General features: G+C 34.7%; 1 protein-coding gene across 1 annotated transcript; it reads right to left on the bottom strand.

Annotated features, from left to right (window-relative positions):
• Window positions 1-1,895: 1,895 nt before the first annotated feature.
• Window positions 1,896-4,697, bottom strand: LOC145555466 (protein FAR1-RELATED SEQUENCE 8-like). Its single transcript, XM_081617203.1, has 3 exons — window positions 3,400-4,697; window positions 3,273-3,302; window positions 1,896-3,186 (listed from the first exon to the last, which is right to left on the bottom strand). Exons 1-3 carry the CDS (start codon window positions 4,695-4,697, stop codon window positions 1,896-1,898), a joined length of 2,619 nt encoding a protein of 872 aa, XP_081473329.1.
• Between the last annotated feature and the right edge of the window lie 8,029 nt (window positions 4,698-12,726).

A 12,726-nucleotide genomic window follows, 5' to 3' on the forward strand; every position in this document is an offset into this window, starting at 1 on the left:
CAGATCAAAAGAAGCAAATGCTGCAAGCTTTCGAAAGTATGTTGCAGAATTGAAGAAGAAGATGAAAATTCATTTAGAATTTCTAGAAGAAGAAGGGATTTCAAAGGTTGAGACCGAAAAAGAAAAAGGTGAAACAAGTAAAAAGAGGAAAAGAGAAGATGCAAGGAATGGGTGTGGTGAATGGCCAATTATTATTGTCGAATCAGACAATGATGAACCTATTAATGGGCCAATTGAGGGTGAGGATGGTGAGGTTGATGGTTGTGGTAACACTAAACCTAAGGGTGAGGGTGCTGGTGCAGAAGAGGAACAGGAGGAGAGCCAAGAGAAAGATGAAGGGACATATGATACGAAGGAGGATAGTGAGGAAGTCGAAGGGACTGCTGACAATTCTCAAAGTGATGATAATTCTGACTCAAACAGTGAAACTGAGAAACTAGTCGCTGTTAATTCAGGCGAATCATTCGAGACAAAGAGCGAAACGTATGATGATGTTGATGATGATAGCGATGGTTCTGATTCTGGGAATATTCATGAAGACAGAAGTGAAGATTCTTCCATGTATCGTATGAGAGTTCTGATAATTGATTGCATGTTGCCTGTTGCTCTTGATGTTGATTTGCTATGGGTTTTTTTTTTGTTGTTGCGGGGTTTTTTTTTGTTGTTGTAGGATGGAAATTCCATATGGGGGTTTTTTGGGCTGATTGTAGGATGGAGTTTCTGATAATCTATGAAAATAGTAGGTTGTAATTACTATAAGTATGATATCAACAATGGCTGAAGTTGATTATAAAAATTACCTGTTTCGTTGACTTATTCGTTGTGCAGTATGAACTAATGTAATAACACAATGCCAAAGTTAAGAGCCCAAAATACAATAACATGTGCAAGAACATGTGTAAGAATAAGTGCAGCCTAACACATTCTCACAGGCACAACCTAACAGATTCAATGGCTCACAGGCACAGCACATAATACTCATTTATCAAAGATTACAAGTCAATATGATAACCACAGAGTTGGTTCAGAGTTTAAAACAGAATTTCTTGAGCTCCAGCCTCATTTCATCACTTAGCAAGCTAATTTTGACGCTTCTTGCGCTTCACCTAATGACAAAATTGACACAAACAAGCTTCAGAAATAACTCAAACCTTTAGAGTGCTTTAGAAAATTGAAACCTTTGACACAATTGATAGAATCTTCCAAGGCTGTATAAATAACTCAAATAAAATATAATGAACTGAAACAAATTTCCAATACCGGCTTCTTCACATATTGCTGTGTTTCTGGAGCATCCGTGGGGTGCGTCTGAATTTGACAATCCTGAAGGCATAAACACAATTAATAAATGTATAATAACAAAACGGGGGTAAAAATCTATATGGAATGGTAACAAGTACCCGTGAAATACCTTAGGGGTATTGTATCCTAACTCAGCAAGAGTTTTCATCCTAGGCTCCTTTGTTCGGCCTCTATGCGTCTTTTTTGAATTCAGATCTCTAATGTTGCAGGGGCTCTTGCTGATCTCTGATTGGTGAGAAGGAGTTGACAATGGACACATGTGATTAGTTGCAGGGGGAGAAGTTGGTGAGGAACAATTAAAATTATCCATTAATGGGTCATTGCCCAAGTCTTGAGCTTCACGCGCAGCCTCCCAGAACTCATCATAGGGATTTGGACCCTTTTTCTTACGCCTCACCTGAGTTGACATAATTATAGTTTAGAGCACACTCAAACTTCTACAACATAAAATATATCAGTATAAACAATAGTAATATACCGGCTTCTTCACAAATTGGCTTGACTCTGGAAATTCAGTAGGTTGCGGCTGACTTTTCAAGCCCTTAAGGCAAAACACATAATTAGTCAGTGCCGCTATAAATGTTTTTAACAAATTAAATATGGAATGGTAATACCTTAGCACTTTTTATCTTGCTGGTCTTGTACCCTAACTCAATAAAGCTTTTATTCCTAGACCCCTTTGGTCGCCCTCTAGGTTTCTTTTTTATAATCGGATCTCGAATATTGCAAGGGGACTTAGGGGGATGATTGTAATTGCTAACGAGAGTGAACTGGCCGCCTCCTAAAATTTGTGGGCTCAAAGCAGCTAACTCAGTACTGGCAGATAATGGAGTAGTGGGAGCGGGAGAAGTTGTTGCGGAGGGTGTTGCTTGCTGAAGAGGGGATGACATGGGAGTAGGGACAAGAGGAGAAGTTTTTGAGTTAATCTCCGGATTTGGTACCGCTAACTTTTCTAACAATTTTGCACGCTTCTCTTTCACCACCGCATGAAGCTTGGAAATTTCTTTGCGAACAGCCTCAACCGTCTCATCATCTACTACAGACGCATCATCACACAAAGCCTCAAGGTCAGGAATCAAGGAGTTGTACCTTTTGCATTCCGTGGTGTGTGACGGATCATGGTAAGCAACTTTTACATGAGTGTGCCTCCTCACAACATCTTTCCGCCACCGAACAAGTACAAATTTGGGAGGAATATCTTTAACCTTCCTATCATCCCACACTCTTATTATGTGCCTACATAGAATGCCATCCTTCTCAAACTTCCGACAGTCACAAATACTGTCTTTTGTGACATGATTAAAGGTAACTGAGTACAATCTTTTGAAGTCAGTCAGCTTTTCCTCAGTGGTACCACTTTTTTTAATCCAGACTCTGTCTTCAATTACATACTTAATAGCCTCAGAACTTATAACATCTTGGACCTTGGGAATCACATACAACATGCGCCCACATTCTTTTTGTACTTCTTGGAATTTTACATCAGTGTAGATTTTTTGAAAAAACTTCTCCACTTTGAATCCACTAACAAGCCGCCTGATGTATTTGGAATCCCTATCATCCGCATCAGTCTCATCACTAACCCTCTTCTTCATTGCCTGGCTATACTTTTCAGGGAATTCACATAATTTAGTGTGCCTATCAACAAAACCATCAAAGAAACTGTTTATGCTCTCCACCCTCTGCGTCGTTTTCATCCCCGCCCAAAAGTACTCCTTCATGAAAGCAGGCACCCACATGTGCCGCTCTACAAACAACTCTTGCAGCCACTCATTATCCTCTAGCTTATACAACTTCATTGCTTCACACCATCGTGTTTGGAATTCATCGATAGTTAAGCTATCGTATATGACATTCTTGAGAGGATTTTTGAAGTCATTGTACCTGAAGTATGTAGAAGGGTAAACAAAATAAAAACCATCCTTACAAGGACATCACAGCACCAGGACATCACAGCACCTAAGCATTACAAGACTAGCCTATGATGATAATCAGAATAACTAAATGCAGAGTACAATTACATACACTAAATCAGAATAACTAAATGCACATAACAACTAAATGCACATAATCCAGTAGAAAAATAAAAATACTTACAGCTCACACTTCCCAAGTTTTTCTGGAAATTTTTTTAGGATGTGCCATATGCACCATCGATGCCGTGTGTTTGGCATAACTTCAGCTAAGGGCTTCCTCATTGCAGGTGCTTGATCGGTAAGGATGGCTTCTGGTGCTTTGTTGCCCATACAGGACAACCACTGACGGAATATCCAACGAAATGTGTTGGAATCTTCACGAGATATAAGAGCACAGCCTAACAAGAGCGATTGACCATGATGATTAACTCCGACAAAATTACAAAACGGGAGCTCATACTCATTGGTGAGATATGTTGCATTAAAACACACTACATCTCCAAAATCTTCATATGCGGCTATACTACGCGCATCAACCCAAAGTACATCCTTCAAGCGACCTTCTTCATCCAACCGATGGACATGGAAAAAGTTATGGTTGTCCGCTTGCATGTAGTCAAAGTATTCCATCATAGCATTTGCATCTCCCCCCGCCATCTTCGAACGTCTTTTCTTATACACCTCATGTTGCATATCCTTGACATTAGGCAAGTTCTCATTTTCAGTTCCCAAACAACCACGAATTTTAGTCACCGGTAGTCCAACCTCAAAATAATTATTCAACCTCTTACGAACAGTAGATGTCATTTTTTTCATACGATATTCTTTAACTAAATTAGCCATAGCGGGGTCCAACTTATGAGTATGCTCCAATTCAACTGTAACCAAGACCCACAGCCCTTCCCTATTAACACTACCATAAATCCTAGCTTGACACTCACATTTTTTGGATTTTCTTTTGCACCGCGCAAGCTCATCCTCTACTATGTCCCCATTCATATTGCCAACACTTCCTCCAACTTCCATTAGCCTTGCCCTCTTCCTTGCCTCCCGCTGCGCCCTCAAATTGGGTGGACCCCAACACTCACACTTCCAAGTCATCCCCCTAATCTCTTTCTTATTAAGAGTATAAGCAGTTTGAACTCTACTAATTCCAAACCCACACCGCTCTGCATAAGACTTATAATATACCTCAATTTCCTCCCAACCATTGAACATCATTCCAACTTTTGGGGGATCAACAGAGGTCATAACAGAGACCTTAGTTGTTGACACATTTGTTTCAACAATCTCCAAAGACTGAATTGGGGAAGAGGTTTGGATAGGTGTGCGCCAGTTATCATTATTCTCAACATATTTTGTAAGGGAAATATTGTCCAACTCATCATCATTACCATTACTACATTCAACTTCAATCAAATTACCTACCCGATCTACTTCATCTCCATCCCTTAGCATAAACTCATCCATCTCAGCCATATCACACCATTACTCAACTATCATACCTATCCCAACAACAATACGACTCACTGTTATCACAACAATACTCAAAAAACAAACAAGTACAATTAATTGTAAGCCACTATCCAATTCAGCTACATTACTCAAAAATCAAACAAGTTCAATTAAATGTAAATAACTATGAAATTAAGCAAAAACCACTAAATAAATCCAACGTTTAACAGCCCAACCACAAATTCCAGATTTAAGTTACCAAATACCAGAGTTAAGAACAAAAGATGCACTAGTTCAACATTGTGTTCGACATTATTTCAATCAATATGAAATTTGAAACCATTTCGCCAAAAACAAGAATTACCAATTCAACGACAATTCAAATTAAGAGCTGAAATTAGCTAACAATCCAACATAAAATCACAATTCAGCAACAATTAGCAATTCTACATTAATTCAAACTAAGATTCGAGAGAATTTCACCTGATTTAAGCCGCGAAATGTACATCAGATCTGGGGAAACAGCCTCACCGGAATAACAACAAATGCACGATAAATCAGATCTACACAGCCTCACCGGAATATCAATTAATGCACGATAAATCAGTCTAACACAGCCTCACTGAGCAACTGCAGAGAGAGAGACAGAAGAACATTTGAAGAGAGGGTGGAACAAGGGGAACAACAGTAAAGAGCTGGTGTGAAGTGAAGAAAGAGAAAGAACAAAAGGAACTAACGGTTACGGCTACTGGGCCCCATATTTCGTTAATAAATTAACTTAACCAATTGTCCTACGTGGAGGGCGAGAGAAACATCAAAATTTCTCACCGAGCTTAACCTGGGCGCCCTCAAAACAAAAACCTTACTGAGTGAGCATGCATATTAATTAGGGGAATTCCAAGTTAATCTTCATGATTAACAAACTTTGTCAATCTAAGGGAAGTTACGGTATTTCAACCTATTAAGTTGAGGATACCATTGTAAAATCCACCTCATGACTTGGATTACTAACCTTGACTAAGCAGCCATGTAAGAAGACGGAGTTCCAGTTGGACTTTACGCCTTCTAACAGTCAGTCGTATGTTAAGAAAAGATGCCTCCGACACTCTTGAATTAAATTTTGCAAAATCCCTTCACTAATTGGCACACAGTACACATGGCACAATTTGACTTACGAAAAATGAGGCAAACCCATTTATGAGGACATCCAATTATCAACTAAAATTGTAATTTTTCATTGTTTATTTGTGTGAATTGTAATTACGTAATTTCTAATTTATAGTGTGAATTAAGAGTATGGAAGTTTAATTAATGAATTGTTATATATATTATTAGAGGTGTCAATTCAGATAATCGGATGGAGTTTGAGTTGGGTCTATTCGGGTCGGGTTTGTTTGAATCGGATATATTCGGGTCAAAATTAAATTATTCTTTTAACTTGGGTCGGGTCGGTTCAAATCGGGTCAATCGGGTTCGGGTTGAGTTCAAGTCGAATCAAATCGGTGTCGGGTTAAGTTCAGATTAGAATAAATTCAGATTTGGATTAAGTTCGGGTCAGTTACAAATCAGAGTTGGGTCCTAAATTTCTCGAATCGGTTACAGTTTGAAACGGATGATTTTTTTCAAATCGGTTCGATTTTGACACCTTGTTACATAAAGACAGGGTAAACATTATATGTTATAGAAAACGCTAATAGCCTAATATAAGTTACATTAAACTTTATATGTTATAGACAGGGCTAATATAAGTTACATAAAAATTAAAAATTACTCCCTCCGTTTTTAAATACTTGCTCCATTTCTCCATGGGCGGAGTTTTAAGAGAAATTGGAGAAAGTAATAAAATACTCCGTATGGAGGTAGTGGGATTGTCAGTGTTTTTTTTATTTAATTAAATTTGAACACTTAGTAATAAAAATTTGAACACTTTACAAAAAATGAACATTTAGTAAAAAAAAAATATGAACATGTCACAAAAAATGAACATAAATATCCAATTTATATGTTCATATTTTATAAAGAAATGTTCATTTTATATGCATTAAATGTTCAGTTTATACTACAAAATTATTGAATTAATACGAGTTAGACAAGCTTCTTTCAAAAAATTGATGTTTATTATATTGTGATATATTTTCAAAATTTGCGATTGTTCAAATATTTTTACTCAATGTTCAAAAGTATAGGCGTCGACTCTAGAAATATTAAGTAGAGTAAGATAAATAAGGTAATTGTTCAACGTTTTTCCGTATCCGTGTCAGTACCCGTTCTTGTGCAACCTAGGGCGTGGTACATTGCGATTATTCAGATATTTTTACTAAATGTTCAAGATTTCCGATGTTCGGTTTTTTTTTACTAAATGTTCAAAATTTGAAACTGTTCTGATTGTTTTTACTAAATGTTTAAAAGTATAGCGTGGTACATTGCGATTATTTATATATTTTTACTAATTCGAAATTGTTGTTATTCTTTAAAAGATTATATAATCATATGATGAGTGATCTTGTTAGATTCAACTCGTTGTATATTTTATTAATATCACATTTTTATAATTTCTACGTCTAAAATGAAAATATAAACATTTTAAGATGCGTATTGGAGATCGTGTACAGACAAATGAGGCAAAAATATAGGGACTAAGGGAGTAATAATATATCTTTACCCACTAATGTCCCCACTCATATTTAATATCATTTCTCACTGTTCCAATGGTCCACATATTATTGAATTGTCACTTTACTTCTCAATAAAATAATAACTTTATCTACCACACTAACATCTTATTTTAATAAACTTTCTAAAAACTCTGCGCAAACTCATCTCTAGTTTATTAAAAAAAGGGAAAAAGTATGTGTTTATATAAAAGGCGGATTATACTAACAAACACCAATGTCGGTGTACGACTTTCACCATTAACTAATCTAGTTATGGAGTTATAATGTAATTAAGTATCATTAACTCCCTCTTTGTGTTTATAAAAGTTAAAGTTACTAACCGTGTTTCATTAAGAGTTACACTTCCTAAATTAGATTCATAATACTTGCAAGTTGTAACATACCATATTTGAATTTTATTATTATTATTATTATTATTATTATTATTATTATTATTATTATTATTATTATTATTATTATTATTATTATTATTATTATTATTATTATTATTACTAAACGAAGCTCGTGCGATGCACGGTTTGTTTGAATTTTTTTAAAACATTTTTTTTATTTATGTGCTAAAAATATATACAAATATATTAAAATAATAATTACCATTTATCTTCTATTTCAATTAATATACGAAACAAAAAAAAACAATTAAAAGAAATTAGTTCAGCAAATGATAACACTTTAATTTTTTTAAAAATAAAAATACGAATATGTAAAATATATAACGAGGAGTGTTGCATTACTACGGAACTTATCTAAATGTTGCAATTGAACAAAATCAAATCTATACAACGGAATTTTATTATTATCTGCAACGCCTTTGATAGTTGTATTTTGAAAAAATTGTATCATTATCTTGTTATCACTCACAACACGATATTCATTCTTGTTAGGTACAACAGAAAAATATCGAATTGTGTAAACTTTGCCTTCAACCAGTTTAGAGAGAAATTGTTGGATAAATTTTCCTTTATTGAAGCATGGACATAATCACCCTACATATGCAAAAAATATTGTAAGTTAAAATAATATGGTAAGTTACACAATAAATTTTCAAAAAAGAATTATATATTATTTAATGAATTTAGAACAATAAGTATGATCAAATTAAATAAAATAAAATTAAAGGCATACCTCTTCGTCAATTAAAACCATGTCCAAACTAATCAAACTATTATGTTTCCGAAAGTTCAAAACATCAAAAAGCCTTGATACGCGTACTTTAATTTTCCAATCAGTTTTTGGAAGAATTAAGTTCTCGAATCGACGAAGTAGACCTAAGAAAACAATGCAATGAAAAAAATAGTTAAAAATAATATTACCACATAGTCAAAGCACAAATGCAAAAAAAAAAAAAAAAACTGAAAAGTAGCAAATAAAAGCACAACATATATAAGTTAATAAAAACAATTCATATCTTTTTCCTAACTTAAATTTTATCATTATTAAAATTGTAATCATTATTATCTTGTTTCTAATTAAGTTTTTTTTTTCCCCTAGAAATAACAAAGCTTTTTTGGTGCAGCAGGCCACACCGTGTGGCCTGCTGCCAAGTCAACGAAAATAACAGACCCAGGTGTGCATAACGGGGTTAATATTCACGCGCATAACGGGGTTATTGGCTTTGTCAGGGTTACTTGTATTTTTCAGGGGTTACTTATATTTTTTTTTTCAGGGGTTACTTGTATTTTATTCAGGGGTTCTTGTATGGATTACTTACTTATTCAGGGGTTACTTGTATTTTTCAGGGGTTACTTATATTTTTTTTTTCAGGGGTTACTTGTAAGTATGGATTATATTATTCAAGGGTTACTTGTATTTTTTTTTCAGAGGTTACTTGTAAGTATGGATTATATTATTCAAGGGTTACTTGTATTTGTTTTTCAAAGGTTACTTGTATGGATTACTTGTTCCGGGGTTACTTGTATTTTTTTTCAGAGGTTACTTGTAAGTATGGATTATTTATTCAAGGGTTACTTGTTTTTTTTCAGGGGTTAATTATTTTTTTTTTCAGGGGTTACTTGTATGGATTACTTATTCTGAGGTTACTTGTATTTTTTTTTCCAAAGGTTACTTGTAAGTATGGATTATTTATTCAAGGGTTACTTGTATTTTATTTTCAGGGGTTACTTGTATGATTACTTATTCAGGGGTTACTTATATGAGTTAATTCAAGAGTTACTTATTCAAGGATTACTTGTATGAGTTACTTATTCAAGGGTTACTTGTAGGCCCTATACCAAACCAGTAACACCATACAAGTAGCCCCTAACCAGAACCAGTAATACCATACAAGTAACCCCTGACCAAACCAGTCACACCCTATAAATATTCTACAATCTACTCATATTACTATTGTTGTTTTTGTTGCTGAATTTTTGACGAAGAATGTTCGATCTAAGATTTCATGTAGAAAACAAGCTCACATTTCTCCGGTTCTCATCAATTTCACTACTTCAAATGTTGTTGATGATCTTAAGGTTAAATAATCACAAGTTTTCACAGCAATTTGACACCCAATTTCTACAATTTCAGGCTTTAATTGCAGCAATTTGGCAAAGATGAGAGAGAAAATGGGTAGAGTAAAGATATAGTTGTTGGTGATGTGTGGTGTCGCTTGAAGAAGAAGTTGAGAAAATGAATGGAGTAGAGATATGTTGTTGGTGATGTATGGTATAGTTTGACTTGAAGAACAAGTTAAGAAAAGAGGAGTGAGAAGACTTATGGTATTTAAAAAAATAAAAATAATAGAAATTGTGGCCAGTCACACCATGTGGCCAGCCACATACAAAAATTATAATAATCCTATGCACGTAGGTGATAAGGATTATTTTTTTAAAAAAGGATTAATTTTTCACCAATAAAAAGAAGGGCTTCATCACAATCATCGACATAAACATTTGCCAATCTAAAAAGAATAGAATTTCAATCATATGATTAAATTAGACAACATCTCGTGATTGATTGGTCAATTGGAGTACAAAATTTCTCTCTTTTGGTTGTTTTTTCAAGTGGGTTCTTATTCATTGATCCAAAATAACGTAGGATCAACATATTTCTTAAAATTTTTTAAGGTTTTTTTTTTTTTTTTTTTTTTTTTTTTTTTTTTTTTTTTTTTTAATAATTATAATAACATTAATATGCATGTAGGATCAACATATTTTTTTTAAAATTTTTTAATTTTTTTCCTAAATTATGATAAACATTAATATGCATGTAGGATCAATATTTTTTTTTTTTTTTGTTTTTTTTAGGCATCACTATAGGATCAATTTGATGAATTGGATTGTTATATTTCATCTTGACTTTTATAATTTAATATTTTAATAGTTTTTATCCTATGTGGCACACATCAAATCCTACGTAGCACATTTTATCCTACATAGCGCAAAATCATAATTTTATGTGGCGCTCTATATTTTTTTTAAAAGGAAAATGTCATACATAGCCCTTAGGGCTACATATAATCATTAAATTTACACTTGAAAATCGTAAAAAGTTAAGAAATCATCAAAATATAAACACTAATAACACTAATTTACGCGTGTTTTTGTCATGAATTCCCAATTTTATACAATTTTCAAGAGTATATTTAATGCTAATATAACCCTTAGGGCTACATATAACATTATTATTATTATTATTATTATTATTATTATTATTATTATTATTATTATGTTTTTTTTAAGTTGTAAATTTTTCTTATTTAAAGCTCATGACCCACATACTCTTATCAATCATTTAACCCTATTTTAAATCACGTGACGTATATTTTTTCTTAAATACCGTGAAAATAGGTATGTTACATATATTAAAATCAAAATTACAATTATATAGTTTTTAAAAAATAAAAGTACAAGTATATATTTTGAATAGTTTTTTTGGTGCAAAAGAAGGCTAAGCCCTTTATTCAAAATAAAGAAAATTACATAACAAAACGGGGAGTAGTGACTCCTAGGAAATCCTCCTGGAGAAGTTCCTTTATTTCGACAGGAGGACTATCAAAATAATGGACCTTCTCCCTTTGAACTACTCCTAGGTTAGCAAGCCTATCAGCCACTTTGTTCCCCTCTCTAAAACAATGAAAAATACATGAATTAAGTCCTAAAGACCTAATGATGTTGCGACATTCCCTAAGGATAATCGCACCCTCACCTCCTTGTAAAACCTCGCCTTTCAGTGCATCAACACAAGCTTTATTATCCATCTGTAGAACGAGCTTAGAAATGCCTTTGTCCATTGCCATTCGAAGACCTATTTCTAGTGCAAGCAATTCAGCACGATAGGAGGAGCAAACACCCAGATTAGCTGAGAATGCTTTGACAAAGCGACCATAGGAATCGCGCAAGATACCACCCCCACCAGCAGCACCAGGTGAGCCCTTAGCAGCACCATCTGTATTAAGGGTGAACCAACCCATAGGAGGGGGTTGCCATTTGACCAAGACTTCTCTATGAGTTGGGCCACCATTCACTGAAGATTGTTCATCTTGAGCACCCATTAGTACCCTCCAGGTTTCATCAGCTTTGTTGCGAATAAATGATCCTTTATTATGAGGGATCTCATCATTCCTACCAAAGATATGGCTATTGCGCCACTTCCAAATCCACCAGAGAGTTGTGGCAAATAAGGTTGGCCATTTTTCAGAAAAAATAAGACCTTCTGCTTTTAGATTACGTATCAGCCAGCTTTGAAGATCCCCATTAAGGAAGGAGGGATAAGTGGCTGTACTGCCAATGCTAGCCCAGATCTCTTTGGCCGAGTTACAATCTCTAAATAAATGGATGAGAGTTTCATCATCTTGATTGTTACATAGGGTACATCTTAGATCATCGGTTAAATGGCGTTTGACACGGTTAGCATTGCATAGCAAACGTTCATGGAGCACTAACCAAATAAACATCTTGATCCGATGTTGCACAGTAGTGTGCCAAGCCAGATCCCACTTCGAGTCTTGGAGCAGGTGATCTTCATCTTTCATGATTTTTAGAGCATACTTGATAGAGAATTTGCCCGAGTTAGACCCTTTCCAGAACCTAAGGTCTTCCATATCTGAATCTTTAAAGACCTTGTGAGCAGCTATCGATCTGAGAGCATATGAGGGCAATAAATCCGAGAATAAATCCCATCTCCAATCCTCATCAGCATCCCACATTTCTTCTGCAATTGCCCCATCAATAGCTTCTGGAATAGGAGCAGTTGCTAAGTCACGAAGTGAGCTCTCAGTAGCCCAACAATGGTCCCAAAATAATGTTCTACGACCATTACCAATTGCCACAGATGAGCCTTTCTTAATCCATTGAGCATTTTCGGTGATTCCTTGCCAAACATTCGACATATTGCTGGTGGGTGTGAACATATCAATATCACACCTACCCTTGCAATAT

The sequence above is a fragment of the Chenopodium album genome, chromosome 8 (genome assembly GCF_948465745.1).
Source record: "Chenopodium album chromosome 8, dcCheAlbu1.1, whole genome shotgun sequence".
NCBI lineage: Eukaryota > Viridiplantae > Streptophyta > Magnoliopsida > Caryophyllales > Amaranthaceae > Chenopodium > Chenopodium album.

Bases quoted from the DNA above. Each gene is read 5' to 3' on its own strand.
- LOC145555466 (XM_081617203.1), bottom strand. From the start codon at position 4,697: ATGGCTGAGATGGATGAGTTTATGCTAAGGGATGGAGATGAAGTAGAT. The intron at 3,303-3,399 runs GTAAGTATTTTT...CTCTGCATTTAG, and splicing joins AAACTTGGGAAGTGTGAGCT to TTATTCTGATTATCATCATA. The intron at 3,187-3,272 runs GTAATGCTTAGG...TACATACTTCAG, and splicing joins TATCATCATAGGCTAGTCTT to GTACAATGACTTCAAAAATC.